Source organism: Vicugna pacos, chromosome 14 (assembly GCF_048564905.1).
Source record: "Vicugna pacos chromosome 14, VicPac4, whole genome shotgun sequence".
Taxonomy (NCBI): Eukaryota; Metazoa; Chordata; class Mammalia; order Artiodactyla; family Camelidae; genus Vicugna; species Vicugna pacos.
The window spans coordinates 9700315-9719413 of record NC_133000.1 but is presented as its reverse complement, the minus strand read 5'-3'; the positions used below and the strand labels follow the sequence as shown (position 1 = coordinate 9719413).

General features: G+C 36.1%; 1 protein-coding gene across 7 annotated transcripts in view; it reads right to left on the bottom strand.

Moving 5' to 3' along the window:
* Window positions 1-19099, bottom strand: part of NBEA (neurobeachin) — a 540106-nt gene that overhangs the window by 24667 nt on the left and 496340 nt on the right. For 6 of the 7 annotated variants that reach the window (XM_072976118.1, XM_072976119.1, XM_072976123.1 and 3 more), the window contains one exon: window positions 16821-16988. In XM_072976118.1, the coding sequence (XP_072832219.1) occupies window positions 16821-16988 (168 nt within the window). Of the gene's footprint in view, window positions 1-16052; window positions 16178-16820; window positions 16989-19099 lie in introns of those variants that run through there. The other variant, XM_072976121.1, reaches the window with a different exon arrangement.

Here is a 19099-nt window from a genome sequence, read left to right as displayed (position 1 = left end):
TGTATTTTACTGTGCCAAGCTACTGTAAAATGATTCTGGAATCTTATTTATAAGGTATGAATTAATTTCTCTCGAAAATTTTCTGAAATTTTTGAGAGAATTAACCCAAAGAGGAAATAATTCTTGGGGCATCCTGAGCTATGCAATGTCATTAAAGTCTATGCAGGTGGAACTATTAATGTGGTTTTGTGACTTCAGTGAATAGAAATAATTTTAAATCTCTAACTGTATAAAGTGTATATAATATGCCTTTTTTGTGTGTAGGTCAAAGAGGTAATCTCATAAGAGATTTAAGTATTTCCTCTATACATAAATTTTACAGATGAAATTTTTAATATCTTAAGCTAGACCAACAAATATTTTTCTGAAATATTCTAAGTATGTAATTTAAGTCAACAAGGAGAAGCACAATATTTATTATGATTATTACTCTGTAACCTGCTAATTTTTCCCCTAAAATTGTGTGCTGTTTGGTTGCACATAAAAGTGAAATATGAAACTCACTGCTGAGTACTTGGGAGTGCAGGTAAGGTGGCAGATGGCTCTCGACACAGCACTGCCACCAATAGCATCACCATCTACAAGTCTCGTTTATAAAGTCCTTAAATTTAACAATCTGTCCTCCTAGACTGCATTTCAAGAAAATGTTTACCAATAAAAATGTGAATTTTCAAATTTATTAGCAATATTAAACATGAATGCATCATTATCTGCCATATTTTAGCAACTGCATAAACGGGGGTTTTGTTCTTTTATCTGCAGAGGCTACAGGATGAATTATTGACTCTCTTTAAGTGCTGTCCAATTTTAATGTATACATTTATCTGCATGGTATCCATTCATACGCAAAGGGTGACTACTAAACTAAATCATACTCATGTAGATACCATCATACTTTATCTCCCCAGTGCAAGATTTATGATTAGGAAGGGGAGACACCATTTCTGGTTAGGTTCACATTATAAACAGTAAACTCTTGAGAATTATATGAGAAACACACAAACAAAAAAGCAGTAACTATATTGTTAAAGCTGCCCGGGTTAGAAAATGTCCAATATCTAGGTTAATGTACCATAAACTAAATCTCTCCAATAGCAAGTACTACTGCCTGTGTTTTTACTCCTCCAGACAGAGGGCCAGGGTGGTGGTAGGGAAGACAGAAGTAACATCAAACACATTTAAATTTCTACATCAGTGCCTTGCACTTAGTAGGTAGCCTTTAAATGTTCACAGAATGAATCAGCAAACTTGGTTTGCTTGACTTAAATTATTTTCTGAAAAGGAAATAAAAATATTAGATTCGAATATGTTAGGAAATGGATTTAATTTCCAGAAGTCTCTACAGTTCTCTTTCGTGGGTCCCGCCTCTGATCCTTTTGGACCGAGGCAGAATGTACACCCACATATCTTAAATGACTCTCAATGGCATCAGAGTAAATCTTAAATTGTGCTCAATCTCACAGTTTCATTAAGACAATCTATTCCCAACATTCAACTTTTATTTCTTTTAAGATTAAACTGAATCCCTCTTCCTTGTGATTCACATCACATGCTTTCATGACCTAAAGGTTCTTACTCCGATATTTATCTTCTAGCTACCTTGTAACACTGCCTTCCAATAAGTCCTTACCCTCTGATGTTAAACTGTACAGGTCTTTCTGATCTTGAAAAAACATGCTGCCTTCCAGAAGTCTATTACAGTGTTTGAATGGGAAGGGAGTACCTACTGATTTTCTTGACCGGTTCTCCCTGTCATCTGTTTTCTGTGCTCCCTCACTTTTAGAACCCATCAACGTGTTCTTTCTCATCAAGAAGGGAGGTACTTTGTACGGGAGCATGCCCGGGGATATACACAGCCCATTCTGCGACCTATGAAGCGTAGCAACTGAGTAGATGTTCTGATGTAGGAGGTAACACTTCCCTTCATGCTAACCTTGGGCAGGGTTCTAAATCCTTCCTAGATGCCCTAAAATCATAATGAATGTTCTCCATATTCTCACAGGATATTTTCCCCCTTTTTCCATGGAATTCAACAAGTAATACTTTACATGTGTCTGTTTGCTCAGACTGTGAACCTCTGCCAGTCAGGGCTGTGATTTAGCCCTACAGAGTCCAAAAATGTTTGCTGAATATAAATGTGGGGAAATGGTGGGGCATTTGGGCAAAATTGAAAGGCAGCCTGAAAAAAGAAAAGCATAGTAGCAGAGAAAACTTCAGAGTTCTTTACTTTTACAATTCAATATCACAAAAACAATTAAGTCAACAAACATCTGTTGAATGTTAACTCTACGCCAAGGGATACAAAATCAGGTATCAGACCGCCCTCCAGACGTTTTCAGCCCATAAGGACATGGGATGAGTACATCGTTGCCCACGGCAGGTAGGACCACGGTGGAGGCCAGCCTGGAGTGCCTGGGAGCCTGGAGGAGTGATGTCTAAATCAGACTCAGAGTGGAGGATGGGGGGGAGTGTAGGGCCTTTAGGGAAGAGACTTCCAGAAAAAGGACATGAGCTGAGGTTTGAAGGTTAAGTAGAAATTAGCTGGTCAACAACATGAAAAGAGTTTTTGCTATATGGACTTCTTTGCCGTATCATGGAATTTTTCCATTAATACACTTTTTCCAAATATATTAAGTTAAAAAAAAACCCAAACTACTTACAGTTACTTATAAGGTGGATTTTTTCCTGTATTATCAGAAATAGGATCTTAAAAATTTCGACATCTTTCTTTTTCTCTATATATTCTGCATGGACCAGAGAGACCATGTTATTTATAAAACATATACTTATTGAGCACCTACTATGTACCCAGTACCGTTCTAGATAGCTCTGATACTCACCAAACAAACAGATAAAGATGCCTGCTTTCCTAGAGGTTATATTCTAGCCAGGACACCACAGGGCTTACACTCAGCCAGATGTCACACACTGGAATCTAGAGTCATCTCACAGACATGAGTCTAGTGGCCAAAATTTATGTGTCAGGAAATTTCATATGGTAAATTGGATTTTTTGGCTTCTCTTGGAAAAACCAGAAGATCTGGCATTAACCCCATCAGCATTCCTGCATGCAACACATGTCTGGAACCAAGGCACAGAGACTCTTTTTTCATGCCCACCACTCATGTGACCCATGCATGCACTGCCAGCTGGCCTGCTTCCCTAATTCACTCCCTGCCTGAATCCTATAGACTTCAGTTTGTGAATCCTTTTAAAATCTAGTACCAACACTTCAGTTTGTGTTATAAGAAATCTATTGCTTTGTGTATCTATTGCACTTTCCAGTGAAGAAAGAATGAACTAACATTGTGTGTGTGAGAGCCCATGAATTGTGTAATGCGTATGGCAGAAGCCTCAATCTGGGGAAATAGGTCTGTAAAGATAGCTTACTTCATTGAATCTAAGATGTTATCCATTATTAGAAGCATCATTATTTTGTATACTCTCAAGAAGTGAAAAAAGTTGCCAATTAAACAACAATACATCATTGACTGTAAGACACTGGGATTTGGAATACTGAGATATAAAAATGACATACATCTTAGAATCAGTGAGTTATAGTAATTTTTTACATATAATAGACAGTGATGTTACAAGTCACATATTTCATACAAATCTAACATAGGCTTAAAACACTAGAGTTCTGAAAACAAATGTGACTGACAAAACCTTTGGTATTTTACAAATATGAAAGACCATGTATTCATTACTAGGTAACCCTTTGGTAGGATAACATCAAAATATAAATCTGCTTATACTTAAATAATAACCTTGTTTCACAAGCCATTGTAATTGCTGAATTTGCTATCTATTTTTTGAGGTTTAAGAAAGATAAAGTTCATGAAGTACACTAATCTTACGTGTATAGTTTGGTGACTGTATAGGTATGTGTGTGTGTGTTTGTATCTTTTTCGCCTTATACCACCACCCAGATCAAGACAGAGGGCTCTGGAATGGAACTGGAAGGTTCCATATCTCGACCTGGGTGGTGGTTACTGGAATTGTACATATGTCAAGATTGCCTCTTTTCCCGCCAGCCACTTATTCCCACTCCTCACCATCCGCCAAGCTGATCACTATTTTGATGTTTATCATCATTGATTATTTTTCTGTTCTTGAACTTGTGATAAATGGAATTGTATAATATCTTTATTGTATCTTTTCCTGATCAACATAATGTCTGTGAGATTCATCCTTCCTGCTGTGTGTCAACAGCGTTTTGTTTTTCTTTTGCTGTTCAGTATTCCATTATGTTAATCTGCCACAACATATCAATTCTCCTGTTGATGGATATTTGGGTTGTTAATTATGAATAAAGCTGCTTAGAAAATTCTTGCACATGTCTTTTGAGAGAGGTGAGAAGTCACTTCTGACAGGTGTATACCTAGGTATGGGGTTGCTGAGTCACAGGGAAGGAATTGTTCCTAAATTGTTCTTCAAAGTGATTGTGCTGATTTTGAGTATTTGTAAGTATCCGTGAATGCAGTATGAAAAAGTCAAAGCTGTAAACAGAGCAATGATTTAGGCCGTGTGGCCTTTCAGGGTACTGATATGCTGAAACTCTTACGTATCAAACTCAGTGGTGTCTGATAAAATAATTATATAAGGAATACTGCTTTACTTCTTCACCAAGAATTGTTCAGATAGAAAGGACAATTAAGTTAGTTTATTAAGAGATTTAAATTTTAATTGTTATATCAATTCTTACTTATTCTTATAAAAATTTTGTTGAATATTTGTTGAGCAGTCACCATATATTTGGCATTTATTTTTCTTTCCAGCTAACATCTGTCAAGGAGTAGGTAGGTTAAGGGAGGGAGGGATAAATTAGGAGCGTGAGATTAACAGATACACACTACAATATATAAAACAGATAAACAACAAGGACCTGCTGTATAGCACAGGGAACTATATTCAACTTCTTGTAATAACCTATAATGAAAAAGAATCTAAAAACAATGTATAACTGAGTCACTCTGCTGTACACCTGAAACTAACAGAACATTGTAAATCAATTATACTTCAGTAAAAAAATAGGTAGGTTATAAAATTAGAGGGGGAAAAAAAGACCTTTTCAACCCCTTGGGGGAAGTTTTAAAACATGGAATTCTGTAGGGGAAGGTAGAGAAGTGAAGGAAGATGTGAACTGAACTATGCTTAGGAGAACAACGGAAGTACATTTGCACAGTATGTGTGGTTTTCAAATTTCATACACAAATAAGACCCACGACTCAGTTTTACCTGCTTATCTGTAATACAAAGTTCCCACTAGGGAAAGTTCCTATTAGGACAGTTTCCTTCTTGTCCCTTCCCTACTTTCTGATCGTCCCATTCCTTGGTCTTGTTAGGCTCTCTTTGACAAATCCTCCAGGACACACCTGCCAAGTTCCAAAATTACCCATGCCTTCATCCAACTCTCCTCTCTTCTCACTTATTCTCAGCAAGCTCTCTCCAGTCTTCCATCTTCCCCACAGGTGAGGGCCACTGTGTGGCTGTGTCACTGATGCCATATGCAAAGGTGCCCGGTTAGGGGGCAAATGAGTGATGGAATTGACCCCAATTGCCAGAGGAAGCAGCACCTTTTAAAATTCATCCTCCTAAAGAGAGTGTCTTTTTTTAGTTTGCACAAAGAGGCCATATGTGTTTGCTATGCCTGTGACATGTGTATGCCTTATTCCTCTGACCTGTTGCACCTCTTGCTTAATTGCTTTTTTTTTTTTTTTCCTTCTTGCCTTCCCTCCCAAGAAAGTTCTACCTCCTCTATGAATAAAGATACAAGTCTGGGATTAAATCTTCAGGAGAGGAAGTGAACATGCTGTGGTTTATGTGTCTTATTTGTCTGCCCGTTAATGCAAAGACTTCACAGCCAAGGTGAAAGTAAACATAGCAGCAGCTAAGTCATAGTTTAGAATGACGTTCAAATTAATGATACATTCAAAATACTCCAAAAGAAAGAAATTACTGTTTAGGTGAACAAATGTGCTTTCTCCTTCCCTTTGTGTAGCCTAGTTATCTATTTACACTTTCTCTGGTATGCGCCAGATTAAAAACTTAGATTAATCTTGTCTTTTCCTCAATGCAGGTAAATTTAACCCAGGTACTTTTTTTCTCCCATAGAATCTTCACAACTCTAGTCTTTTTTGCAAATGCAGTTTAGTATTGCCTTTCAGATGAAACACCATCAGGTCTGAGTGCCATGGGAGACACAGTGTGAGGAAGCTAATGAGGTAGGCTGTCAAATGACCTGCTTCATCCACTTCCCTTGGACTGTACAATCTTTTAAATGGTTTTCCAGAAAAACTGGCATTTATAAAGCACCACAAGCTACACTACCCACAATGCAAAATACCAGACTCTGTCCAAACTGTGAGTCAGTTATCGACAATTTTCTGACAATTTAAGAAAAAAATAGTAAAAGCTTGGGAACACAGAAAAAGATTTTCAAGAACTGTCCTTAGTATTGTGTTTAATCTCACTATGCAGTTCTTACTTATAATGCTTTTATTTTAATGCTTGAGAGTGGGTAATCTTTTTTTTTTTAACCAGAAAAATACAACTTAGACATGCAACTAAAAAGCATATGTGATTTTTTTTATCATCTTTCTGTTCTACCTCCAATTCTACCAATTCTATACCAAGTAGGAAAAAATATGGAATTTTGAGAAGTCTGAAATGATAAAAAGAAAGATTACTTAATGGAAAAATGTATTTTAACTGATAAGCTTTTGCTTCTGGTTTATTGTTATAATAGAACAAGATCATATAAAGCATTACTTTTTAATGCTGGGGAAACAAGCAAAATAAATCAAGCAAATAACAGCTGTACTTTATTATTTCTTGCCTTATAAACATTTAACTATATAAAAAATTAAAATGCTATTTTATTTTCAACTGCTTCTAGTTTTTCATAGAAACTACAAAACAGAAGAACCAGGATGTTTCCTTTGTTTTAACAATCAACTGCATTAAGGCTGCAAAATTATTTTGCATAGTATTATGCAAAAATTGTTAGAATATTTAAGCAAATATTTGGTAATTCAAATGAAAAAGAGTCACATTTCTTTAGCTATCAGATGATGTCAGACCATACTTGAGGAAGGGGGTTTGGATTTGCTCTTTTACCTGCCTGAGTGCTTGGTTGTATTCTTTTGGTATAAATCTAAAAAAAAAAAAAAATGAAGACGAGACTTATCCTCCTGCTGATTCCTATTTCCTCCTTGGAATGATGAAGCGCAAGGATATTACGTAATTGACTAACCAAATGAATGTGAAAAAACAAGCACCATATCCTCTACATATGAGAAGGGTCTGTCCGGAACTTTTTTTTTTTTTTTTTAAATTAGGTCAGTGCCATTGGTGGCCAGCTCACTCAACCTTTCTACCTAAAAATAAGTATAAGTCAAGTCAGGTTGAAAAAGCACATGTATTTTAGTGTAGCAGGTAGTGGCTGTCCTTCCCTGGATGCCTTAAGTAAGTCTGCTCATCCTAGAGTGGTGACTAACTCAGAGGGGCAGAGAAGTGAGCTGGGTCAGCATCCTGGTTCCCAGGAGCCTGGTCTCCATGGACTACATCACTGGTTCTCCCTCCCCCTCTGGCTTCCCACTGGCTTCAGCTGCTGAGAAGTCAGGACAAAAGAAAGGTGAATTTTTATGGTGTGTCCCTCATTGCCAAGTCCCAGTTTGGCAGTGGCTGGGCTGCACTTCTCTACCTAAGGCCACCGGTCCTGCGGGGTGACCACCTTCCAGGGCTACTTCTCCTGCCAAGCTCAGCCAAAAGCTCCCTCCCCTTATGTCCTCAGGCCTAGGTGTGGTACCTAGCTGTTAATCCCTGGAGGCTTTGCCTTCCTCCATCATCCACTTTATCCTGCCCATATTTCTGTAAATAGGACTATAATTAAACTTTTCATTATCCCTTTAAAGTTTTTTAAAACTGCAGTAAAATACACACAACATAAAATTTATCATCGTAACCATTTTAAGTGTACAGTTCAGTAGAGCTAAATACATTCATACTGTTGTGCAACCGATCTCTGGAACTCTCTTTATCTTGAAAAACTGAAACTCTGTACTCATTAAATAACTGCCCATTTCACCTTCCCCTATCCCCTAGAAACCACCCTTCTACTTTCTGTCTCTATGATTTTAACTGTTCTAGGCACCTGGAACCATACAGTAATTTGTCTTGTTGTGACAGGTTTATTTCTCTTAGCATAATATTCATCCTCCAGGTTCATCCCTGTTACAGGATGTGTCAGAATTCCCTTCCTTTTTAAGGCTGAATAATACTCCACTGTATGTATATGTCACATTTTGGTTATCCACTCAACTGCTAATAAGGCCCTCGGGTTGCTTCTACCCTTTGGCTATTGTGAATAATGCTGCTACGAACGTGGCTGTACAAATTATTCTTTGAACTCTTGCTTTCAATTCTTTCAGATATATACCCAGGAGTGGAATTGCTGGATCATACGGTAGGTCTATTTTTCATTTTTTGAGGAACTTCTGTACTGTTTTCCAGAGAGGCTGCACCATTTGACATTCTCACAGTAGTGCCCAAGGGTTCCAGTTTCTCCACATCCTTGCCAACATTTGCTATTTTCTGTTTGTTTGACGGTAGCCAGCCTAATGGGTATGAGGTTGTAATCTCACTGTGGTTTTGATTTAAATTTCCCTAATGATTAGTGATGTTGAGAATCTTTCCCTGTGCTTGTTGGCCATTTGTATATCTTTTTTGGGGTCTTCATTATCCCTTTGAGAGAGTAATGTGCTGAGACCCTGATTGATACAAGTAGAAATGGTATTTGTATAATATATAATAAAAATGCTGGCTAGTTTTTAACTTCATTTCCAGGTAGGACTGTACAACATATGATTATATCCAAGTCCAAGACATTTCACTGAGGATTTAGAATATTTTGCAGGAAAACACGGTTTTAAGCTTCTTGGGGGAGGCCATGAAGTCTCTTTGCCATGTATACTTGTTGATCCTCAGGAAGAGAATTAAAACACTCTTTTCTAGATGATTTAGAGACTGACGTACCTGAAACAAGGGTTTCAGCAGATGATCTCTTAAGGATGCTTCCAGGTTTTTGGTTCTTTGCTCACTTTTGGCTTGATCACTTACTAGTACATAAGCAGAATACTCAACCCAGGAATGCTTAATGGTATGTGAGAGGAATCAGTATTATGTCCCTGCCAGATTCTCCCTGGCTGAATGGATTTAGATGAAGCAAACTCTATGCCGGCTGATGCAGGAAATGGAGGAGGGACTGAAGTTGAGGAGAAGGCAGTGATGGAGGAGGAGGAATGAGAGAGAGGCAGAGTACAGGTGGTGACCCTTCTTCACTATATGAAATAAGTTCACTTGGAATGTCTGATCGTGCAAAGAAGATAATAATGAAAATAATAAAAGCTGAAATAGATTTGTTTGGTATGTGGGAAGACATCAAGACAAAGGTTCACCAGGTGCTGGCATAAACATTACAAAATGAAATCATGCACTTTTATTAAAGTAAATTCAAATTAAAAATAGTATTGCATGTATTTGGCAGATCAAAATGCTCTTCTTTAATTTGGCATAAATGGGAAACAATAATTTAGATATACTATATTGAGATCAAATGGCTTTAAATAGGCTCATTATCAATATGTTTAAAACCTTTAAAAATGAGTCCTAAACATCTAACTGAAATGCTTAGGTACTTAGCTTGAGTAATATCTGCTTCAACAATATGAAGCACGCAATGTGTTTTGAATCACTGTTAATTTATGCTAAGGTAACAACTGTGTAACATAGCTGAAATCTATGTTAATAGAAGATAAAGAAATTCCTTCCAGCAATTTCTACTACAAACAGCAGGCTGCAATTGTCATCCTTCTTCCGTGCGTAAAATATGACTTTAGATGCTTGCAAAAGCATTTGCTGTTAATTTCTGAAAATCGATAATTAGCACTTCTCAGCACCAAACAATCAAAATAACACAAAGAGGAGAAAAAGCACACCTCACATAAATGACACACATCCCACTTTGACTAGCTGCATTATTTATGCTTTTCTATGGACGATTGATGACCATGGACTAGCAAAGGACGGCAGTAATTAGGAGGAGAAAAGATAAACCTAAATTAAGGATTTATTCACTAATCAAAATTAAATGTGTGTCATTAATTTCCTTGATACTAATTCCTACGTAGAAACTCCATTCGCTGAATCACCCCAATGCATGTCTTCCTGCTGGACGTTAACAGGTACATTTGAACATATACTCATTAGTTTTAGGGGTCATAATACTCTTCTTGTTCCCAAAATGATTCTTTAAATTCAAAGAATACCTAATGTGTGTTTCCAGTCCTATAATTTAAAATATTGGCTTTTCCCTTCTGTTTTAATTTGGCTTTTGAATTTGTTAGCATTTTTAGCTCAGGAAAACTTCTACTAATTATAAGGGAAAAATTAAGGTGGTTTTAGGAAATCTTTATCAGCCTTTCTGTTGATCAACTATTGGAATCATGTCTCAGAATAATTGCCTAGGAGAACATCCCTCCTTTGAAAACAATTCGGTATCATGGCACAGGTAACTAGACTACACTGTACAACTGCCCACTCAAATGATCCAAAAATGGGTGTTCATATTTTTGGTCAGTTCAAAGAAAGAAGTCAGAAACAGGGAAAGGAAAAGACCAGAGATGACAAATTCACAGAAAGAGTAAGCAATGACTGTAGAGGCCATCAATGTTCTCACTACAAATACCTTCACTTACATCACTGGGACTTTTGTGGGTCAATTTTTTTTCCTTATAAATTTTGTTAAGTTCATCTTCTAGGAAAGCCAGCATTGCAGCTGTTTTTGTTAAAGACACATCTGTCTTGTTGGTTCTTGACAGCCCTATCATGTCAGTTCTCTGTAGTAGCAAGGAATGTTTCAGCAAGAAAATAAAAACTGAAGTGATCTATTCTGCTTCGTATGGGCATATTTTTACCATAGCAGAGCCAAAGGAATGCTTTGTTATCCCTGTCAGATCAAAGAATGAGACAAATGAAGAAGATATACTCCAAGACTAAGAAATATTAGTAACAGAAAATTAGACTAAGAATACCATATATTTATGACTATTGGCAACATTGAAATGTATTTAATGTTTTGATATTCAAGCATAAGTTGATAAATGTGTATATGCACATAAATAAATATTGCATGGCCCATATGTCTGAATAGCTTGCCAGCCAAACAGCCTTTTATGGTAGGCTTCTGTGTATACCTCTTACAGTCAAAGAGAAGTCATCTAAATCGTATTTCGGTTTGGCAGTGTCAACTATAGACAAGACAATACAGAGAAATAAATTATTAAAGCAGAAGTTCTGACAAGATACTTCATTTAATTATGTTTTGGGTAATAACACGCAATGTCTGTGTAATGCTTTCAGTTTACAAAGCATTCTCACATCGCTTTTCTTGTATGGTCCTCAAATACAGCCCTAGGAGTTAGGTATCATTTCTGTTATCATATTTTAGGTGGTTAAACAAAGGTACATAAAAGAAAAGCGACTCAGTGTCACTCAAATAATAATGATAGGGCTGCGATATAACCTATTATCTGATTTCCACATTTCCACCATCTTTTATTGCCAAGTATCCTATAATCGTACTCTGAGGCAGACAGGCTTGAGTTATTCTATCCATGATTGTAAGAGCGATAATTTTTAAAAACAATTTTAGAGTAAAATATTTTCACCCCTTATAAGCGTACAGTAAATGATTTTTGTGGCATTTAATTTGTAATCTCTACTAACCAAATACTAACTATGGCATAAACCCCTAGTGCCTTTGGAACTCTCAAAGACTGATAAAACCTACATTTTCTGGGATGTGATTAAAACAAATGATAAAATAAATGGCTGATAAAGGTTTCTTAAAGCTATCTTAAAATTTTCTCTGTAATTACTGGAAGTTTTACTGAGTTGAAATTTTTAACAAATTTAAATGCATAAACAAAATAGAAAGACAACCTTACGGCTTAAGTTAGTAAAATGGAAATGCACGTTATATGTCCCTTACATTTTTAAGAATCATTTTGGAAGTAAGAAGAATATCATCTCTAAAACCAATAAGCATTAGTAAGTATTCTGTTATTTATAAATTCCTAGAAAATAATGGGACTAAAGAAACCTTGACTTGAGAGCCAGGAGACCTCATTCAACTCTTGCTTTGATGCTACGTATCTGTGTGTCCTTAGAAAAATTATTTAAAAGGGTGTTAGGCTAGATTAGTGGTTTTCAACTGGGATTTGAATTGTATATAAAATGCCTGGAGAGAATATTTTTTTCCAAAATAAACCTGACTGAACCCTCTCCCTGGATATTCTGAGATGCCCATGGGATACAGGAGGGGGCGGGGACAGAGAGTTGGATGGGGCTAGATGGATGTGGCCTGGGGATGTGAAAATAGAAGAGAGGGTAACGGTGAGGATAAAGATCCAAGAAGAGTTACAATTTTTGAAATTGGGTGACAAGTGCATAGGAGTTCATTCTGCCATTCTCTCTACTTTTGTAAGGGGTGGGAAAAAAAGCATTCTAAATCATTCTAACACATGTTTAGTAGAGGGCTCCTTAAACTGTAGTGTCTCAAACAACTCACCTGAGGATCTCCTTAAATGCATGTTCAGATTTACTAGGTCGGGGAGGCCTGAGAGTGGAGTCTGAAGTTCTAACAAGTTCCCAAGTGATGCTGATATTGTTGGTCTATGGACCACATTTGAGTCGCAAAGAGTTAGAAAACCATGGGGCCAGATTCTTACAAGCCAGAATAGCCTGCTTCCTAAGCAGGTTATAGGATGGAGTTCCTTCATCATCATTTGGTAGGGAAAAACATAAAGTAAATCAAGTACTTTTTATTAATATGTAAAAATGGATAAGGAAGATACTCATTATCATGCTTAAAAAAACACTGCTCAAATAGTCAGATGAGCTTGTCTACAAGAAAAGTGCCTAGAAGATTATGATATAAGCCAAGACTTAAGACAATCTAAATAATATCTAATATCCAACAGATCTAGTGTTTATATATTATGAAGAGCTTTGTACCAGAACTGTTCTGTCATGTTTCTGCCCAGAGGCTGTCATGAAGAAGTTGATTATCAATTACTGCTTTACAAGTATAAAATAAGTTAAGCTATCATATTTTCCTCAGCCAGAGATCCTAAACTGTCAAAGAATGTCAATTTTAAATCTGACAAAAAGAAGAAAATTATCTGTTATTCTGACCTCTAATTTCTTGACATTTTAATGCCATAATTGCTGTGGTTAGTGCTGCTTCATGATTTCACCTGTCAAGGGAGAATGAATCAATAACCTTAAGCTATTTCTCAAGTTTTAGCACTACCTTCAAAGCTCAAAGTTCTAGGCAGATTGTGGGATATATGTATACACATTTACAAAAGTGACATACGTAGATTTTCAAATAATATTTCTCCTTTAAATCAGTGTTTAATTTAAGCATTAAAAATTCATCTTCCTAAGGCTAGCTGGAGTTTAGTGTAAGACAACTGTAGCCTTCCTTTGGTTTTATCTTTGTGAGATATAGTGATCTTCACATTTTAAAAATACTAAAATTAACATTATCAAATAAAAGGAATGCACTGAGCTCAACAAAAGACTTAACACTGTGAACCCTGCTTTTTTCAAGAGCCTCTGTCTGATCATTTAGGTAGATATTGACTCTCTCAAGTCATAGTACCACAGGGTAGAGCTCTGGGAAAATGCTGATTTTTTTTAAAACATTTTTTTGTTGAGTTATAGTCATTTTACAATGTTGTGTCAAATTCCAGCATAGAGCACAATTTTTCAGTTATACATGAACATACATATATTCACATTTTTTTCGCTGTGAGCTACCACACGATCTTGTATATATTCCCCTGTGCTATACAGTAGAATCTTGTTTATCTATTCTACATGACTGTCAGTATCTACAAACTTTGTACTCCCAGTCTGTCCCTTCCCACCCCCCCGCCCCCTTGGCAACCACAAATCTGTATTTTATGTCTATAAGTCTGTTTCTGTTTTTTATTTATGCTCTTTATTTTTTTTTTTTTTAAGATTCCACATATGAGCTATCTCATATGGAATGCTGGTGTTTTGATAGAAAGTGCTGTGCCTTACAGACAGCCTTCTCACGGGGGGATGCATATGTAAAGGGGCATAAATGACAGCCAAATAACAAATATACTATATACTTCATTTCGCTTATCCACAGAGTTCTTTTCTGTGACAGAAGATGCTAAATGCTTTTATGCTGGCAAACATATGTTCTGTGTTATCCCTCCTTTATAGAGAAAGCAGTGGAGGTAGAGGGACGTTAAATGAGTTGGCCAGATTAGAAAGCTCACAGGATTCAGATGGGTTCTCATCTTTTGCAGGTTCTTAAATGTTAATGCAGAACTTTTTTTTGTGGAAATACATTAGTCATGGGGTGGAGGAGGTCAGGGTGGGGTATGGAGAGAGGGAGAGTTAACTTATATTCCTTGCAAGATCATTTAATCTATTAAGCCTACGGCATACTAAGTGGTTCCCTCCTGGTCTTAAGGAAATAAAGTATCTTCATAAACAATTTTGAGTTGACAGAGGTCTACTGGGTCAGGACGAATGTCTCTGCTTGTGTGTGCATGAGCCCATGCTGTCTGGCGGGAGAAGGTGACAGTGTTCCAGGCGGGAGCTCTCTCACCTCGTATTCTGAGAACTGGCAGAAGAGTGTTTAAGTGAGAGAGGCAGGTGAGGGGTTTAGGAGGGAAGATATACATGTCACAGAATGACTCTGGAAGTTTCTCTAGTGGAAACTCAGCATTCAGCAATCTGTGCCCTCAGAATGGGAATGCTGGAAGGAGATTCCTTAAGTAGGGCAGTCAGTCTGCATCACAATGCGGTAATCGGAGCAGCAATGTATTACTGTGCAGATTGTCTATATAATAACAACATAGTGGTTGAACCACTCCTACCCAACAAAACATTTTTAAATTACACATTTTCATGTAATATTTCATTAGGAAGTCCTACAGTTTGACGATTAAGGCCTATACATAGTTTTTGTCACTGTCCAAAGCAATAGTATAATATATTGTAGGACCAGGTATTTTTATAGGATTCAAGTACACTATATGCATATAAAGAAAGTCTCAATTCTAATCCTACTTTCTCTCTATTCTCCCATTTATATCTTTATTTACTCTCATTTAAATGTGAAAAATCTGCTATTTTTCTGTTAAGTTTAACGCTGCTTTGTACTTTCATTATATGCAATATATTTAAAATATTTTCATTTTGCCCAAGAGGATTAACTTGCCACTTTCTTCATAAGGACAGCACTTAACAATGGACAAAAAAGTATAATAAAATATTCAGAAGCAAAAATGTTTATGATATTTAAAAGTCAAAAAACAATTTGGAGTTGGTCTTAGAATAAAAGGGTAAGCTCTTCCAGGAGTTTTCTTTTTTTTTTTTTTCCCTGATTCTAAAGGTATTAGTTCTGAGAAAAAAAATGTAGTTTGTAAGACATTTATAGATGTGGCATGTATTAAGCAGAAGTAGATGGTTAAGAGAACAATTAAGCTCAGAATTAGAATCCCAGTTGTATACAAACCAATCAGATTATTCTGTAGAGAAAATCCTTTATTTCACCAACCAATCTTACAATATCTGGCTTCTCTCTCATTCATTCATTCTCTGTCCCTGTCTCTTTCTCCCAGCTTCAGGCGATAATCCCATTTACTGGTGCATACAACATGGGATAACCCTGCACCTAATAACATGCTGGCAATGTGTTCTCGCAGTATTTAGCCCTAAGGGTCCAATGATCAGTGATCATGAGGCCCTTCCCTTCCCTTTCCTCTTCTCTGCTTGAGGCCATACAAATGGAGTCATTTTGTTTTTATAGACGCCTATAAGAAATAACTTTATGGATGCAAATTTTTCTAGTAGAGCTTTATTTCCCAAATCTATGAGTTTTCCACCTCTAAAATTAAAAATAAAAAAATAAAAAAACATTCCACTGACTAGAAATGTAGAAATGATGACTTGTTTTGCATAGAGCAGATGGCAGATGTCTGGTAGAATGGAAGACTAGGGTACAGCTTCCTTGAAGCAAGACTCATCTAGCAGCTGTTGCATCTTCACTCTTTTCACCTATCTGAAATAATTTTGCGCAATGCGGAAGTGATTTAAATAATATATTTTGTGAATACTTTCACAAAAAATACTTACAACACTTACTATAGTATATAATTTCCAACTGTTAGCTATAAAATTTCAGGATGGGAATATACAGGAATTAAATACTATAACCTCATCTATTTTACTGATACATTTTGAGAACATACTAGAATAAAATATTATAACCTCATCTATTTTATTGATGCACTTTTTGAGTATTCTGTCTAGAAGGTTGTAATTTTGCTTTTATTAAAAACCCAGCTACTGGCAGATTATTTAAATGTGAACTATTCATATCTAAATACTCAAGTAGGTTTCATTAATTAATAAGATACATAAGGCATTAAGCGTCTTAATGAAGATGCTGAAGTAAAACAAATAAACAGGGATGCTGAAGTGCATTATGTATGTCCGCAATTCAAAAAGGAACGACATGGTGTTCTCATTATTTGTTTATGACATATAACACTAAGTTATCCACATTTGTCAAGAATGTGAATTCTATGTTTTACATAAAAATTTACCTCGAAAGGAAACTCATACAGAAAGAGATGGAAAGCCACATTTATGTTTACGAGATGACAGAAATTTTTTAGAGTGACATGCAACTTATTACCTACCTCCCTCAGCACAGGGTCAGTGATACTGTCCAGGTTCACAGAGCCTTCGTAGGTCAAGTAGTGAAAAACATTCAGAGCACGGACTGCTTCTGGCCCACGCTGCTTATAGCCAAATATAAGGTCAATCCACTGATGAAGTTGGCAAGAAACAAATTCACTTTCCAGGGCCTGAAATGAGGCAAGATAGAAATAAGAGACCATATAAACTTAGTAAATCTCTCTTTTTCTTACTTTGATATATTCTATATGAATTAGTAGAATGTTCTTTGCATTCCTGCATTTTATCTGTAGGTATGAGACCTTCTACTCTTAGAAATGAGAAAACACAATTTCCAATAAAAATAAAAATAGACCAAAAAGAAAATTTTCTTTCTACAATACTTAATGTTCTCTTGGCTTCACTGTGTATGTGGTGTGAATTTTAATATTAAATATATTTCTCAAAAAGACACATTCATGTTTAAAAGAAAAATAATCTGAAATGCCTGTTTTTTTAATGCCATTTACAATAATTTAATTTCTAATTTTCAAACATCAGTTTGAAACTAGACACTTCTATTAGAAGCTTTGATATACACTTATTTTTCTGCCTAAAGTCTTCAAACTTACTTCTAACACTACTAAAGGGAACGCCTTCCTTCTGCTATGAATTAACTCTGCTATTGTACAGGTTAGGAACCACTGGGTAATTTTAGATGTTTGCTAGCCAGTGGGAAATGAATGTAAATTACTAAGAGTCAGCGGCCATATGAAGCTTCCATAAAGAGTCAGGAAAAAAGAGGTGTTCTCATTTCCTAAGAAGCCATCATAAGCTTCCTAGAGGTGCTATGACAGGTAGGCACAGAGTTCTGCTCACAAGTGTGGTATGAGCAGTGACCATCACGGTGTGGCTTACTCTGCCTTGCGCTGCATTCATTTATCATCAATTTCTTATTCATTTCAAGGGCACACTGATTTCAGCAACATGAACAAAAAGCTGCAGAGCTAGCTTCTTAAATTTCAACTACGCAAAGCTGTATGAAACAATTTTCGAAATCACAGCTGTAACTGAATATGTGAATGAAGTCATTCTCTAGCTGCATGTCCCTGATTTGTAAGGTGTTGAAACCAGCTTGGAATTCACTTAATTAATACATGATTTCTTAAATTAGCCCTCTGATAGTTATATTTCATTTTTTTTAATTTACAAAATATCTGAAGGGTACTTTTCAACTTTTCCCATAATCACATTTGACTAGTAATTTATTCCCCTCAACCTCTTTTTCGATTTACTTTTCAAAAATTTTTTGGTATTTTATTTACATCAGTTATTTGTGGGTGTTTCTCATTCAAAAATATAAACTATTAGATTTAATGAAAGGATAGTTTTCATACTAAAACTAAACAGAATTTCTATACTCTATATCTCATTGGTCTTGACATAATAGTCCAGACTAGAACACAAAAAAAGGGACTAAAATACAAAAGAGATGTTGGTTCAAATTCTATAGTGCTTATGTCCATCATACTGGTTTGGTCAATTTGTATAAATGGAAAGTCAGTCACTATTTAGCACTGTTTTCAGTGCTTGGTGCGCTAAATGAAAGGATGAAAAAATGAATAAGTGGCACTTCATTATAGAGTAGGTATTGCCCAAGTCTGTTCACTGGAATTCAAAATAGTAGTGAAATCAGATACATCACTTAAAGGGAGGCTTTACCAACGTAACACATAATCAGCTAAGAGCAACCATTTCAAACCAATCTTATAGATACGACTAGACATATTTGGAAAGAAAGGGTCAATGAAATTTACTATTAAATCTGTTAGAATAAAACAAATTACTGAACTAAATGCCTAATGCAATTATGAGAGTTGGAAGGAATGATAACGTTTCACTAATTTGAGTTTTAAAACATTTATTTATTCTTTTATCTCCATCCACTACTTTGATTTTCCTCTGCCGAGGGCAATGCCTAAAATGTGTTTAATGTTTCTCCTTTTGTTTGCATGTGTTTTTATAAACCATTACTCATGTAATGTATTTTTGCGTATATGCATTTTTGATTTATGAAAATGGAATACGGTTACAGATTTCACTTGTTTCTCTCTTTTTTTCACTTAACCTTGCTTTTTGGGATCTACCTATGTTGCTATAGGCAGTCCATTGCTTCCAGTGGCTGCTCAGAACTCGCCCAGTACAGAGCACTACTCTGTCTCGAACTCGCCGTGACACAGTTGTGTGATTATGAATGTCCATTGCTCTTTGCCCATTTTTTAATGAAGTTCCTTGTCTTTAG